Below are 16,875 nucleotides of genomic sequence, written 5' to 3' on the forward strand. Positions count from 1 at the left end.
TTTTGTTACATTAAATGCAAATTTTGTTTCGACCGCGGTCACTGGTCCGGCTCCATTGTTCTACTTTTTGTGCGAAACACCGCACAAAAAGCAGAGTCCAAAAGCCAACCGCACTGAACGGCGACGGCCGAAACGAGACTCTTGCGGACAAGAAAAGAGGGTGCTGCCAAAATGATCCGATACCCTATTTTCACGTTCATAACCCAAAGTTTCAATATAATTGACAAATTGGTAGAGAATTTTCGAGTCGATTGATATATAAATCTCAAAAATCCATCGGAAGATAAAGGCGCTATTAAAGTTCAAAATCTTACATGATTTCGTGACGGTCTCGAATTTGGAAATTTTCATTTGTCACCCTGTATCCGAGTCTTCCCCTTAGACGTAGTTTACGTCAAAAGAATCGGGTGTATAAGGTTAAGCGTATAATGTAATCTTCAAAGATACAGAAGTTGCCTAAATGCTTCGTTAGTTCATTTATAGCGCCATTACGCTATAACAACAGCGAAAACGTTTTCATTGTGAATGCTACTCACCGTAATATGGGAAGTTGCTAACAAGCAACTCAGTTACATACATGAGCTCTTAACCGATAAGCTTTGTTGCTAATTCAGACAGAGCTGTTTTATGATTATATGAAAGCTGCATAAACGATAAAAGATGAAATATATTCGGCACAAACTGACTAGCTGATAGATATTTGTGTAATAGTCGAGTTGAAGTTTAAGGGATTATTTGCGGAGGCTTTTCTTTTATTCAGCATTGGCTGCTTTTATTCAAATATTATACAGCCAAAGGCTAGAAGTTGAAGCTTTTAGAACCAAAATTGTTAGTTGGGTATTTAATTCCGTTGTGCTCAATATGTGCAGGGCAAGATCCGATGTTCACCAGCTCAAATCCTCGTTCGCCTACCAGCTTACTGTTGATTTTCCGTTCCAATGATTGGTTTACTTTGGGGCCATCTCTTCCAACCATCACCAAGTTGGCCAGGGGAAGTTTGGCCTTTTCCAAGGATTGCAATATCTTTTCGAGCATTATATCCGCCGTTGCTTTTCCCAGAAAAGCAGAATCGAGGTGAAAAAACATAAGTTTTGTAGGCGTTTCGAGAAATATTTTATGGTAATTTCCAATTCCTTGCGTTTATTGTTTCCTTCCGTTTCATCAAAGAGAAACGAAAAGTATTCGCCCTTAACGTCCTTTAGGAATAGCTCCCGGAAATAGGGCCCAATGGCCTCGTTGACCATGTCAGAAAAACCTCTCAGATCGTTTGGAACAATTATTTTGAGAACATTCGAATCCTTTTCAGCTGCGTGTAACGAAGAATGCTTCATTACGCTGTGGAAAACCCTAATCTCTTCTTGCCTTTCTCGTACAACAAAGTTGTACCGAAAGGCAATCATTTCACTCCAAAATCGAACTTTTTATAGAAGGCTCAGAGCAGTGATGGGAAATGTACAGTAAAACACTGTGATTATGTGAATGTTTACATTTTATCCGGTCAAATTTCATGTACCGCACAAACCGAAACAGGTTTTCAAAAAAAAAGTTTGCATCATTGTGACATTTTTTTTGCCAATGGGGCAAACTGTTTGTTTGCTTCTGCGTGAGAGTCGAGCCGTCGGTGCGGTCAGCATTTGCATAAGATTTCTTGTTTTGGTTCGTGCGCAGCGCAAACAGAACAGAATCGAGTTTTTGCTGCGGCTGCCGTGCTTTTGTTTTTCTTTGACTGCGTGGCAGAATGAATGATAAAAAGAAATGTCAACCGTTCCCATCCCTGGCTCAGAGACCCATAGTGTTATATACCAATCGACTCAGCTTGACGAACTGAACAAATGTCTGTCTGTCCGTGTGTATGTGTGTGTGTGTGTGTGTGTGTGCACATGTGCCATAAAATACATTGTAGTAGATAAGATTAGGTCTATGGATCCAACGACCTTTTGCTGCGGTATCCCATGCTCTTGGCCATTTAAGTGACGAGGCTGCTCTCTTGACACGTTGTACTTGCACTATAGTATATTGGATTTGGATTGGATACAGATTGGATTTGGATTTATATTGGATTTGTATTGGATTTAGATTGAATTTGGATTAGATTTGGATTGAATTTGGAATGGATTGGATTTGGATTGGATTTGGATTGGATTTGGATTGGATTTGGATTGGGTTTGCATTGGATTGGATTGGATTGGATTCGGATTGGATTTGGATTGGATTTGGATTGGATATGGATTGGATTTGGATTGGATTTGGATTGGATTTGGATTTAGATTGGATTTAGATTGGATTTGTATTGGATTTAGATTGAATTTGGATTGGATTTGGATTGGATTTGGATTTGGATTGGATTTGGATTGGATTTGGATTTAATTTAAATTGGATTTGTATTGGATTTAGATTGAATTTGGATTGGATTTGGATTGGATTTGGATTTGTATTGGATTTGGATTGGATTTGGATTGGATTTGGATTGGGATTGGATTGGATTTGGATTGGAATTGGATTGGATTTAGATTGGATTTGGATTGGATTTGGATTGCATTTGGATTGGATTTGGATTGGATTTGGATTAGATTTGGATTGAATTTTGATAAGATTTGGATTGGATTTGAATTGGATTGGATTTGGATTGGATTGGATTGGGATGGGATTTGAATTGGGCTTGGATTGGATTTTGATTGGATTTGGATTGGTTTTGGAATTAGGTTTCAAATATTTTGTTTACTGAACTTCCATTTGAAAAAAGTTTCTAGATTTGAAGATGTGTTTCAGAGACCGTATAGCCGTTTGGAAAACTGGAAGCAAACTCGAAGGTAACAGTCAGGGCCGGATTTAGGTGGGGGCCGGCGGGGCCGTGGCCCCGGGCCCCCACAATTCTTATGTACCAAAACCAACCTTTTTCGTACATTTTGGGGCCCCCACAAGCTGTCGGCCCCGGGGCCCCCTTCCGGCTAAATCCGGCCCTGAACAGTAGATTGGAATTGATTTATTTTTAAATTTGAAGAATGAATATGGAAATCGCAATAAGAAGGTATTTGGAGATTGGAATAGATTCGGATTGAATTTGGATTAAATTTTGATTACATTTGGATTTCTTTTGGATAAAGTTTGGATAGTGTTTAGATTGGATTGAGATGGCTTCGGATTTGGATTCGATGGTGATAAGGTTTATGTTAAATTTGATAGAATTTTGAGGAATTTGGTTTGTTTTGAAATTAGATTGGTTTTGAATTGGGTATGAATTGGGTGAAGGTTGAATTTGGATTGGATTTGATTTAATTTGAATTAGATTTGGAATGGATTTGGATTGGACTTCAATTTGGGTTGGATTTGTATTAAACTTGAATTGGATTTGTATTGTTTTTGGATTTCAATGGGATTTGGATTGGATTTAGATTGGATTTGGATTGTATTTAAATTGTATTTGGATTGGATTTGGATTGGATTGGATTTGGATTGGATTTAGATTGGATTTTGATTGGATTTGGATTGGATTGTATTATAACCGGCAAGAGCTACTGAGGTAGACGGAACCGAACGGAGAATACTCACGGAGGAAAGATTGATTAATAGATAAGTGTAATAATACTTGATGGATTTCGGAGCTGTTGTAAAAGGAGATGTTACTCGCTTGGTGGTTCGTGTTGAAAGAGGCCGACAAACGCCGGTTCATTTATTCGATGACGCTTGACATACGTCAAGCGTTTGATATAAATATTGTTTATAATGGTTACACATTAAACTGAGGTAACTCATTTTAAGGTACATAATAATCCTTCCCTTTTTATAGATGTTCGATTATCTTTTATAATTGACAAGACATGAATTAAACATTAACAGCAATATTAACAAACTTAACTTCGATCTTTGAAAATATTTGAATTTACTTTTCAGATTGTTGCATCGCGTTTTCTTCGAACGCATTGGCAGGCCATCGAGCGCCAAATTAGTAATCATTCGTTTTCGATTCGGCTGCACCGGCAGAAGTTCGTCGTTTCTTCGTCTTAGCAAATCGCTCTCCGGGATTCCCCAGAAAGAGTCCTCGCCAATCGTACTACATGGTGGTGGTAATGGATCGGCATCATCGACATCATGATCGACATGTACCACCATCTTTCGTCGAACCCGGCCGTCCTCATCATGCACGATCTTTATTTGACTTCTGCGCGCCGTAGCTGTAGTCTGTAAAATATTTTTACAAAAACGTTTACGAAAATTAGCTTTCAACCATTTAGACAGAGGGTTACTGTTTCTGTACCATAACACATCATCAGCCATCCGGCTGCCTAAAGGATCTTTACTAGGCGTTTTGTCAATATCGTTACTATATCTCGTCGACAATTTATCATTGCGGTTATCACATTTAGTTAATGGTACATTTTTATCGTTTTTGTTTAGTATTACATTAATCATATCGATTAACAATTTAAAATAATAACATAAAACATTTCGAGAAGAAATAAATCCTTCCATCGTCATATTATTTTTAAAATGTATTAAAACTAGTCCAATTAGATCCTCCTCTGCGTATAAGTACTTTGGGTCAAGTAAAAACATTCTAATTACATCTTTAACCATTCGTACTATTCTCTCCGCCTTGCCATTAATAGCAAGATTATACGGATGACTGTTTAAACCCCATATTCCTTGCCTCTCAAAAAAGTGAGGACTTAATAGAGGACCACTACTTGACATTCTGTCTGGAAACCCATATTTAGCAAAATATGCTAACAGTAGTTTTATCAATTCTTCACATTCATTTTTATTTTTCCTCCGTTCAACTTCCATCCACTTTGAAAAGCCATCAGCGTTCAAAAACCAAATGTGATGTTTATAGTAGAAATATTCTTGGTGTATTCTATCAAAAAGTGTTGTGGAAGGAGTACATTTCAAATTATTCAACTGTTTTGGTTGCTCTGCCATAACAGCAGAAGCATCACAAGCACTAACAATCATTTCCAAATCAGCAACTGACTGCTCCAATGGGAATCGCAAACAAATATCAGCACTATTATCCCTTATTGCATCGGGAACGTCAAAAGCTTTCCTATAAATAGGTGTGTCAATTTTTAAAACCAACTCGGCTTCATTACCTTTAATAGGAGTCAAAAAATCTTTAATGAATACATCAGACAATTTAGTCCTGACATAAATCATGAAATCGTTGTTCTTGTGTATACTTATTCTGTTTCCAGTTACTTGTTTTTCAAAACTGTTACGCCAGTTGGGAAAGAAAACATCCAACCAGTTTCTCCCAAATAAAGGAATAAAATCATGATCACTATCCAATACTAGAAGTTTCAATTTTGCCTTTATATTCCGAAATACTACCGAAACAACAACTTCCCCAGCAATTTTCAAACTGGAACCGTTTACCACTATTAAATTTCTAAAACTTTTCTGTAGGGGACCATCGAAATTAGCCAAAAATAGCTTCTTACCAATCACGGAAACGTCGGAGCCACTATCAATCTCCATCTGCATATTAATGCCTTGAATAGCTAGTTCTAGTAAACATGGATGACTTTTGTTAATGGAAGAAACATGCATGCACTGTAATTCACCTTGGTCTGAGTCATCAGTCTTGTCTTCCCAACAATTTATCTCACTCGACAAATTATCGTCCGTATTTGTACTGTTTTCTTTCAAGTTGATGTTGTTGATTGGACTCCTCTTGAATTGGTTCAGCTTCAGGCACCTCCTTCTAATATGTCCTGGCACTCCGCAATAGTCGCACACTCTTCGGTCGATAACGATTCGGCTCTCATTCTTCAGTTCCCCTGGGCGAACCAGAGCATCCTGATGTCTGCGATGCTGATCCTGATGAGACCTCACTTGTTTGAACTGTGAACAATTATCGACCCGATTGTTGTGTCTATAGTATGGCTTTGCATTGCGCTCCCCAACCGCTGAGGAATATCTGTAGCCTAAACGGCGCTTCATTGGGCCACAACCATGAACTGAATCTGCCATGCGTTGCAAAAAAATATCTCGGCTTCCAACAATAGAAGCGATTTGTTCAAAAGAATGATCATGTGTTAATGTTTTTGCATTAGAAGCAGCTAACTCCCATGTCGATATAATCTTCTCAACTTGAGCTAGATTCAATTTGTCCCCATCTTCCGCTAACAACTTTTGTCTCAAAGCGTCATCCGACAAGCCAATGAGTACGCGATCAAGTATACGATCCTGTTTATCACCTTTGAAATTACAATACTCAGCTTGGAGTTTAAGCGAAAAAAGAAAATCACTGGCTGTTTCACCAGGTTGTTGTACTCGGGACCCAAATTTGAAACGTTGGATTAAGGCTGAATCCATTTTGTCCAATTTTCGCTTAAGTTTTCGATTAGCTCTTCAAGTGGTGCTTCATCAAGCAACCGCTCACTAAAGTACAAATTCTGAGCCACTTCAAAAAGATAATCACCTCCAAGAAGGAACATGTGGTCTTTCTTGTCGGCATCTGCTACTTTGTTGATACGAAAATGGTACCCTAACCGCTTAAACCATGATGCAAAAGATTGTCCCTTACGGTACGGATCGATGTTTGATGCTACGTACGACATGATTTCTATAGCTATTAAAACCAACCAATAATTCAAATTTAATAAAATAATAAACCCAAAATAATTCGGATAAATGTTTCAAAATAATTTGTTAATGGTACCATATAAGCACCCTAAATTAAATATCTCAATTGGTTTTAAATCATTTGCGCACAATTTATTAAAGCAACATACTTCCAATGATCATAAAAAAAACCGAAAAATTTCACAAAAAAGGGAGAAAAAAAAACAAATTAATTAAATAAAACCGTTTCAATTTAAGGCGTATCCGCCATTCATACCAAAAGCGGCCTTTTGTCTAATTGTTACTCAACACAATGCACTTTTTCACGAACAATGTATTCCAAAATCACTTTTTTCACTAATTAAATATAAATTTCAAATGAAAGAAGCAATACCACTGTAAAAACAAAAACGACTTACCACAATCCACCAATTACCAAACCCAAAAATTTTCTTGTGCTCCGGTACTTTCCACGGACTTTAATTCCAAAGGGGAAAAATCTATCCGTCGACAATCGCCGCTATCTGTATGGAATATAAAGAAGGACACTTATTAATCACTACCTAAATAGTTTCAAAAAACTTTTCACTTTTCTTTTGTTGTTCCAACCTTCTGTTAAAATAATAAAACAATAGGCGTATTTTCAATTTAGCATAATTATTACCGACTAAACACAATAAAGGAAAAATAAATCCTTTATGCAAACAAAAAAATCTTTTTCAAAAGTTTTTCTTCTCCGTGTTCCCGTGTTTGTTTTGTTTCGATGAAATGAAATCACTATCAATCATACACCTCTTACACCACAAAATGGTGTTTCACTAGCACAAAAACGTGCTTTCACTAGCTTTTTCAATCCCTTTATACTTTACCAATACCGCTTCTCCGGGAAAGTCCCAGTCGGAAATGTTCCGATATCTACCACCTGCTCTGCAACCAGTCTAAACGTTTTGTACCGCTGCTGTTTAAATCGCGCTCCGCCCCAGAGCACAGTGATTTCGCGATGGCAAAAACCCAAAAAAAAATTTTTTCTGGTATCACAATTATTTCATATTTCCCGACTTCTATAATACTTCGAGAATCATCAGAAAAAATTTCAAAAATATTGGATGAAAAATGAGATTACCACGATCTTTCTAAGTTGAGCTGTTTTGATGTGTTTTTTATTGTCCCATAGAAAATGTATGGAAATTAATAATAAAATTCAATTTGATTTTTAACTAGGAAGGAAAGGGCTAAAATGGCCGTTCACTATATCATTTTGTAGCATTTTTTGCCTAGTTTCAGGATATCACATTGACGACTTGCGCAAATCTGCGCCCGGTCATTGGATTCGATGTTTAGCCGTTTCTATAACTAAGTTTTACTGAAATGTTCTTATTTGACACCAGAACCTATTTTCCGTCAGATGTGTTGTGGTATACAAACTCAAATACAATTCGACTCAGCTCGAGTAGTTGAATCGGTCTGATCGTGTGTTTTTAGCAGATACCCGTGTTTGTAAATGTGTATTTGTGTATGTGTGGGTGCACTAAAAGGTATGTAGTGAAAAATAGCCTGTTTTCGAGCAGTTATGTTAAACCGATCTCGATACAATCACTTTTATTAGAATGTGAACAACAAGTAAGGCTTGCACAAATACTTCAATAAGGTGAATGTAAACAGGTTCTGCGTGATGTGCCTGAATAAGTTTTGCATAGGAATAGACAAATAAGCATTTATTCTATAAAACGTGTTAAAAATATTAGTTTGTGCAACTAGTTGCAAAAAGATGATTTTTCCAGCACGAGTTGTATGTTTATCCAACGAGGCTTGCCGAGTTGCATAAATACCCCACTTTAGTATTTCATCAATATTTGGTAATATTTTAGCATAAACATCTTAAAAATACATGATAATGTATTTTGATATGACAGTACGGGCCATTCTCTAGAATTACTTCAAAATACGAAAACGAAAACGAAATTTTATCATATTTATGTTTTCGAATCGTTTACCTTTTTATAACACCAACGAGCAAAGTTTTCTAAGGAATGATGGCCCGGAGAACAGGCGAATCTCTCAAAACTCTCTAGATTTTCTCTAAAACCTTGTTTTAGTCACTACTCACACCAATAAAATATTTACCCGAAATTCTCATAATTATCATTACTTTTCACAAAGGTTTCGGCTAATTATGACCTCCAGTCCGTCGGTCGTCGGTCGCACGTTCACAAAATAGTATTGTCATTCACCAAAACCATCAAGAGTAAGCTTATCGACTGAAAGAAGTACATTCATCAATTTGTTTGGGCAGGTAATGTGCATCTCAACAAAATTGAGGCTATTATGTTTCTGTCGCCTTATAAAAGAGTGATGTGAATGAATTTAATGGTTATTTAAGTTAAAATATTTTCGACAATTTCTAAAAAACGCTTTGCGCCCTTAAGGGTTGAATGCAAGTGGTCCACATTAATATCAATGTAATGCACTGAAAAGTTGTGAAACAGAATGTTACATTCTTAACTGGAATTACGATTATTTCTAGGAACTTTTTTCAAATAGGCGTAACTGTGTTTGACCTTGAAATTTGAAATGGCTAATACTCTCTCAATTCAGCATGTTTCGTTGAGCTAACGGTACTATCAGATAGATCGGAATCTATTCCTTCTGTTAGGCACATAAGTTCACCAAATAGTTTAATTAATGAGCACAGTCGCCGTTCCAAAAATCAAGCTTAGAATCATGTACGCCCATTTGAAAAAAGTTCCTAGATGTGTTTATAATTTCAATTATTAAGCTGAAAATGTTTATATAAAACTTGGTGGTGCTATTTTTATTTGATTTTTATATGATAATTTAATTCAAAACTGTTATTGCTCTGAGAAAATTTTATTCAAATGTTCTATTAAGTTACGGAATGGCTTTCCAAGAAATGCCCAAAGGATAACTTTGCTTACCGAATACGTTTGACTGAATAGTTGAAATTAGTTTTCTTTAATAAGTGAAACGAGAAGTGAATAGTGAAATATGAGAACTTAGAAGTCATGATGTGAGTACAGAGTTGAGAAAATGAGTAATGAGAAGTAATAAATGATTTGTTTGAAATAAGTAATGGAGAAAGAGAAGACGCAAGACGCAAGTGGTGAAAGTGAGACGCAAGTGGTGAGACGTGAGTTGTGATAGTTTAGAAATGAGAAGTAAGAGAGTGTAGTGAGAAAAACAGCAGAAGGGGTGAGATGATAATTGGAAAGTGAGAAGCGTAATGTCTAGAAGTGAAGGAAGAAGGAGGATAAGAGAAGAAAGAAGAAAGAAGGGAGAATGAAGAAGGAAGAAGGAAGAAAATAGAAGAAAGAGGAAGAAGATAGAAGGAAGTAAGATAATGGCAGAAGGGAGAAGTAAAAAGATTAAGAAATAAGGAAAAAAATATGAAAGAAGATGAAAGAAGGAAAAGAAAGGTGAAGGAAGGAAAATTGAAGAAGGGTAGAGGAAGAAGAAATAAGCTAGAAGAACAAGAAAGAAAGATGAAGAGAAGTATATGATGGAAGTAAAGAACAAGGAAGCAGTAGGAAAATGAAAAAGAAGGAAGGAAAAAGGAGGGACAAAAGAAGGAAGAAAGAAAAGAAGAAGGATAAAGGAAGAAGGAAGATGAAAAAGAAGAATGAAAAAAGAAGTTGGAAAAGAAAAAGAAAGATGGAGAAAGAAAAAAGGAAGGAGGAAAAGAGAAGAAAGAATAAGAAACAGAGAAAGAGGTAGAAGGAATAAGGAAGAAGATAATAAGAAAAATATCACAATTTTCAATTCTTCTTTTTCCCTCCTCACTTTCGCACTCTTCACTTTTCATTTTTCACTTCTCATTTGTCACTTTACTGCTCACTTCCAATTATGAGATGTGAAAATGTCTCATTCCTCACTTCTCGCTTTACACTTTATGTAATTCTCACATACTTTCCATTACTCACTTGTCTTTACTCACAATCTAAGATATGTTTTTCAATCATTCGGCCAAAAGAGATATTATATCGGAACATATCGATATCTATGGGTATCGAAATAAAACCTGGAAGGCAGGGACAACACATTATCCACTTTCCCCGCAGTGTTTGGAATGGGGTAATGTATTCCCTTTTCTAGCTATGTCAGTATGGCGTATCGCTATTGGAGGTGAGTGCCATTGTTTGCACATATTACAGAACACTCTAGAATTGCGTGAACTTCCGTTGGGAATAGGGATGGCCAACTTTCGATGGGAATCGATATGTCTATCTCAGGGCCAGTAACTCCTGTTTTCACTTGGTTGTTCAGTTTTGAACCCCTGTACAGAAACGTAATTGATCCTGAGCGAAGTTTCGGTCCTCCATTTAACCATATGTATTGCGTCCAGGATCAATTACCTTGAACAGTCGATTGAAATTGTACTTTTCTCCATTCAGTATTCATTGTTTAGTACTAGGAGTTTATACTGAAGTTTTTAGAATGCTCAGATGACCCTTAAGGTCACCCCTAAGAGGTTTTTGGATCTTCTGTTCCTTAAAGCACTCTTTTCAGCTTCTAATTGTACAATTTGATGCAGAGGAAACATATACAGTAAAGCATTCAGTGCACTTGATGGTACACCATTGCCCATTGCACCTGTAATTGAGATGGTCGCTAATCGTTGAAGTTTTGAACTTCATCTGAGCATTTGGCTTACAAACCTAATAACTTTAGAAGTATTCAATGAACATTAAGCTGCAAGGCAACAATGTTTCAGTGAGGATGTATTACCAATGAAGAAGACCTGGAGGAATTTCTGAAAGTATTGCTAAAAGACCTTCTGAAAGAAAATTCGGAAGAGTTTCAAAAAAATTTAAGTGGTATTCAAAGGAATTTCTGAGGGTATTTCTAGAGTTTTCTTGCGAAGGATTTTCGAAAAAATTCATTGAGGAATTTTGTAATGAGTCACTGGATGAATTTCCGATGAATTACTTAGAAAAACTTATGATAGAATTTCTGAAGGAATTTTTGAAGGTATGCTGGATGACTAACCGAATCAATTCTTGAATTTTTTCCGGAAAATTAATAAAAAAATGAGTTAGGAAATCCTAAAGAAATTTTCGGAGAAGTTACTGACAGAAATCCCATAAGATTTCCAGCAATTTTGAATGAAATTTCTAAAGAAATTTCCTCATGAAATAACCGAAAAATTTCTGGAAGAGTTTCTTAATGATTTTCTGAAGAGATTCCCGAATGGATGATCAAAGATTTTCCAGAAGGAATCTTCGAAGGTCTAAAAGATTTTTGGAAAATTTATAAAGAAATACGGACGAATGGTCGGAAAGAACTTTCGAAAGACTTCCGTGATGAAGTTGCTTCTGGAAATTTTGAGGAAATTCAAGGAATTTCTTCAAGATTTTCCGAAGAACTTTCTTGAGAAACTTTTGGATGAGAAACTTTTGCTAGAGCAATTTCAGCAGTATTTCCAAAGAAAATTTGGTATGATTTCTTCTAAAAAATTCCGAAAGTATTTTTTAATTAAATTTCATGCAGTATTCCTGAAGGAATTCCGATTTTCTAAAAGTATTTCTGAAGATATTCTTAAAAGAATTTGGAATTTCTTATAGTTCCTTCTTTGAATATTCAAAAAATATTTAGAAGAATATCCAAAGGAATTTATGAATATATCTTCTAAGTAATTTCTTGAGGATTTTCTGAAGAAATGTCTGGAAAAAATCTTGAAGGAATGTCCAAAGCAATTCTTGCAGAAATTTAAGAATATCGAATTCCTTTAGGTTTGGATTTGAAAATTCCGTTCGGAAATTCCTTCACGAATTCTTGAATACCTTTGGAAATTCCTTTCGAAATACCTAAGGAAAATTTCTGGAAGGAATTCCTTCAGAACACCTACGGATATTGTTTTAGGATTTTTTGGAAAAACCATTTTCTTCAGATATTCCTTTGAAAACTCATCTGAGCAATCCTTGAGAATTGCTCTAAGAATTCTTTTAGAAATTTCTTCGGATATTCTATTAGAAATTTCTTAAGGAATTCGTTTGTAAAATCCTTTCGATATTTTTCTGGGAGAAAACCTTGCAAAAATTCATATAAAAATACCTAATTATTTTGGCGATTACAATACAACATTTGAGTTCATTTGGATTAAAACTGATTTAGCAGAAGCCGTTTCAAGTTTGCATGCAAATTAGTATGAGGAAATTTATTTTTTCATTATACTGTTAATGACGTTTCCCCATTAAGCGCAGGTTAAAAGAAAACCTACATAGCTAAAAGGGATACTCAACAGCTTTCACCCAACGAAAACCGCATGTTGATTAATTTTTTTCACTGAGTGAAAGCTGTTGAGTATTCCTTTTAGCTATGTAGGTTTTCTTTTAACATGCGCTTGATGGGGAAGCGTCATTAACAGTATAATGAAAAAATAAATTTCCCCATACTAATTTGCATGCAAACTTGAAACGGCTTGTGCTAAATCAGTTTTAACCCAAATGAGCTCAAATTTCAGAGGACACTCAGAACATGGTAAAGAATCAGATGAGCACTGTGGAGCAAAATCGATTTTTGAACCACCCTGTTATGTATCTTGTGTAGCAAGTACAATGGATACACTATACCCAGGGAGTGAAGAATGTTTCCAACCCAAAAACATCCTAGACGGGACCGAGAATCGAACTCGCCATCTCTGGATTGGCACGCAAGGCTACTGGAGACCCCTTCCTGAGTAAACTATGACCCCAATAAAGGGCTAACAATTATCTTTGCCTCAAACCGGCGAATTCATGCTTTCTATGAAATAAATACGTCTGCATGATTCGGAATTGTGGCTGTTGTTATATCCACCATTCTGTTTTAATTTCGGCACCACTCTAAGTCAAAATCAGGCAAACCTCTGAGAGTCGATGTTCTATGACTCTATATCGACTCATGGAAGCCAATTATACCACATTAAAACTTATTTTACTGTTACTGTGATTGCCTCTTCAAACAGCTTTACAAAGATTTTCTATTCCTCATCTCTATATTTCCATGAGTCGATGGTCGCTTCAAGACCGACTCATAGAGGTGAGTACACCAAAATTACACCAAATGCCAAATGAACGTGATGTCAAACAGCCTTTATGGCAAATGATCCGATCTCGGCTTGAAAGCAAATTCTAAGAGTTTAAGTAATACTGGAGAATGCTTGAGTGGATATTTTCGGTTTAGTTCAAATGTCAAACAAATTTCAAATTTATATATTTCAAATCACTTTCATTTTGTTTATATTATTTATAAAAAAATGAAGATTGTTTTGGTAGAGAAGAAATTATAGTGTTTTTAAACCATATGATATTTAATATATAAAATAATGCTTTTATAAACTTGAAGACAATCAAGCATCCAACACAAGTGAACAAATCACTTTAATGGTTTCTTGTTTGCCTAGCGGTATAATCCCGCCTTAAGGCTAATCTAAGAATAAATGGATAGAAACTTTTAATCTGTTCATTTTATGAATTTTTGATGATCATGCGAAAAAATCACATGAGACTGATATGAGGAATGGACGAAAAATATGGCCAAACATATATATTTTTTTATTAATACATAATAAACATCCATAAGTTACCTAATTCTAAGAAGCATTATCTTATGCTTTATACCCTTTATCTATATTGCCGTCATACGCATATTTGTCTCATGTTGGCTATATGCGTATAACGACAGTATACCTAATAGCTAAACCATGGTTTCCCAAACTGTGGGTCCCGACCCCCAGGGGGGTCGCGAGTGGATTGTTGGTGGGTCGCGTAGAATAAATATTAATTGTAGCTCGAATGCCGGATCTTTTGATCATTTTTTCAGGAACATAATTCGCATTTTATTTTAAATATTCATCATCACGCTATTTTAGAAAACATTTATGCCTAAAAGCTGCCCCTTAATGAAGTAAAATAAAAACATTTTGACATACAATATCATTTTTGTCATTTTTTGCATTTGTACATGAAGGCAACGTGAATATTTTTGTAAAACTTGCCGAAACAGATGACATTCTGATTCAATTAATGCTTAATACTACTTGGTAAAATGCATTTTTTCATAGGTGGGTCGCGAGACATATAGAATTTTGCTAGGTGGGTCGCATACTCAAAAGTTTGGGAAGCTCTGTGCTAAACTAAACATCAAATATTTTGAACCACTAAAAAATCAAATCAATCAAAATAATAGAAGTATTGTTATGGAAATATCTGGAAAACAATTGATTGAAATGTTATCAACTTGCATGTAGAGACACTAAGTGCAAATAGTAATAATAATTGTGGAATGAGTCATTTGAATTGGTCAGCATATCAAAATAAAACTGCTTACTGCCATATGACGAGTTAGTATGAGACACTGAAGACGGCCTTACTGTTGAGGTCAAAATAAGTATCTGAAAAGTTACAAACAAGTGGTGGAATTAAATGGAATAGTAGTAGCTCGTCTCCTGAAAAGTGCAGATATTCCACTAAAAAGCTTTTAATAATTTTCATATGAATACTGCTGTTAATTTGCACAATTTAAACTAGAGTGTAATTTTTTGACTAGTGGGACGAAAATATTCAAACGTAGTATATAACAATTTCAACATATTTATAGCTCACTGCCAAAATTTCAGCCTAATCGGTCATCGGGAACAAAGTTACAGCTTGTCAAAGTTGACCATTTTGTATGAAAATCGCCCTCCGCTGCTAGTATTCGAAACACAGGTGTACGTACCCTCTTTTCTCCACTCCTAAAAACATGCCAGGACCTAACAAATTATCCAGCAAAGTTTATTAGACCCAAAGTTATGTAAATAAATCAAAAAAGGATCATTTACGAGCCTGTTAGAGGTTTTTGCCAACTTTTGTATGGAGTGGAATCACTGTGCAGAGGCAAACCTGCACACTGCCTTTCCGGCAATCGCCCGGGGAACAGAACTTTTTTTTTTCACACGCGCACTTTTCGTAGATTTTCCTCGTCGCCAATATTATAACCGGCAAGAGCGACTGAGGTAGACGGAACCGAACGGAGAATACTCACGGAGGAACGATTGATTAATAGATAAGTGTAATAATACTTGATGGGTTTCGGAGCTGTTGTAAATTAGGTGTTACTCGTATGGTGGTTCGTGTTGAAAGAGGCCGACAAACGCCGGTTCATTTATTCGATGACGCTTGACATACGTCAAGCGTTTGATATAAATATTGTTTATAATGGTTACACATTAAACTGAGGTAACTCATTTTAAGGTACATAATAGATTGGATTTGGATTGGTTTTTGATTGGATTTGAATTGGATTTGGATTGGATTTGGATTGGATTTGGATTGGATTTGGATTGGATTTGGATTGGATTTGGATTGGATTTGGATTGGATTTGGATTGGATTTGGATTAGATTTGGATTGGATTTGGATTGTATTTATTTTGGATTTGGATTGGATTTGGATTTGGATTGGATTTGGATTAGATTTGGATTGGATTTGGATTAGATTTGGATTGGATTTGGATTGGATTTGGATTGGATTTGGATTGGAATTGGATTGGATTTGGATTGGAATTGGATTGGATTTAGATTGGATTTAGATTGGATTTGGATTAGATTTGGATTGCATTTGGATTGGATTTGGATTGGATTTGGATTAGATTTGGATTGAATTTTGATAAGATTTGGATTGGATTGGATTGGATTTGGATTGGATTAGATTGGATTGGATTGGATTTAGATTGGATTGGGATGGGATTTGAATTGGACTTGGATTGGATTTGGATTGGATTTTGATTGGATTTGGATTGGATTGGATTGGATTTGGATTGGATTTGGATTAGATTTGGATTGGATTTTTATTGGATTGGATTTTAAAATTGTTATTTATATAACAAAAAAAAGAAAAGGTTCAAGGACTAACAATATATAACTATAAAGTCATTTTACGTCTATTACACATCGGAGAGTAGAGGAGGAGAAGAATGTGGTAGATAAGATTAGGTCTATGAAGTATCGAAAAAAGTGGTCCACTCTACTGAATTGTGATGTTAGCAATCAGTAAATTTCTTATTATAGTATACTCTCTTGTTGTGTGTTTATTTTTAATGTGTAGCGAGCTACCTTGGTTTTGGAATGATCGTGTCAAAAAACGAAGTGCGAATCAGTTTGCTGAGTATTGTTGCGACGAACGGACGAGTCTAGAAACCTCGTCTGGGTCACGACATACATGAGCCAATTTTTCACATAGTAATTCTTAACCGATTCTCTCGCAGCAAGTTGCAATCGACAAAGAAGTAAGCGTTGTTGATCACTATTGAATTTCAAAACGATTGCACATTCCAA

At 35.7% G+C, this 16,875-nt stretch overlaps 2 protein-coding genes across 5 annotated transcripts in view; one reads left to right on the top strand and one right to left on the bottom strand.

The window, feature by feature from the left end:
* Positions 1-16,875, top strand: part of LOC134208658 (uncharacterized) — a 33,448-nt gene that overhangs the window by 9,855 nt on the left and 6,718 nt on the right. The gene's annotated exons all lie outside the window — the stretch shown is intronic.
* LOC134214397 (uncharacterized) lies at positions 3,636-15,648 on the bottom strand. Of its 4 annotated transcripts, none has more exons than XR_009979772.1 (3): positions 15,586-15,648; positions 6,984-7,088; positions 3,636-4,179 (listed from the first exon to the last, which is right to left on the bottom strand). XR_009979772.1 is itself a non-coding variant. In XM_062693776.1 (2 exons), exons 1-2 carry the CDS (start codon positions 6,313-6,315, stop codon positions 4,136-4,138), a joined length of 798 nt encoding a protein of 265 aa, XP_062549760.1. In that variant the 5' UTR covers positions 6,316-6,331; the 3' UTR covers positions 3,636-4,135. The 4 variants fall into 4 exon arrangements, 1 of the variants encoding a protein (XP_062549760.1); XR_009979771.1 differs by lacking the exon at positions 15,586-15,648 and adding an exon at positions 7,434-7,549; XR_009979770.1 differs by lacking the exon at positions 15,586-15,648 and having other exon boundaries at positions 6,984-7,543.

The sequence above is a fragment of the Armigeres subalbatus genome, chromosome 2 (assembly GCF_024139115.2).
Source record: "Armigeres subalbatus isolate Guangzhou_Male chromosome 2, GZ_Asu_2, whole genome shotgun sequence".
Lineage (NCBI taxonomy): Eukaryota > Metazoa > Arthropoda > Insecta > Diptera > Culicidae > Armigeres > Armigeres subalbatus.

Coding starts and splice junctions, on each gene's coding strand:
- LOC134214397 (XM_062693776.1), bottom strand. CDS start 6,315: ATGGATTCAGCCTTAATCCAACGTTTCAAATTTGGGTCCCGAGTACAA. Junction 4,180..5,561: donor GACTGATGACTCAGACCAAG/GTGAATTACAGT, acceptor AATATTTTACAG/ACTACAGCTACGGCGCGCAG.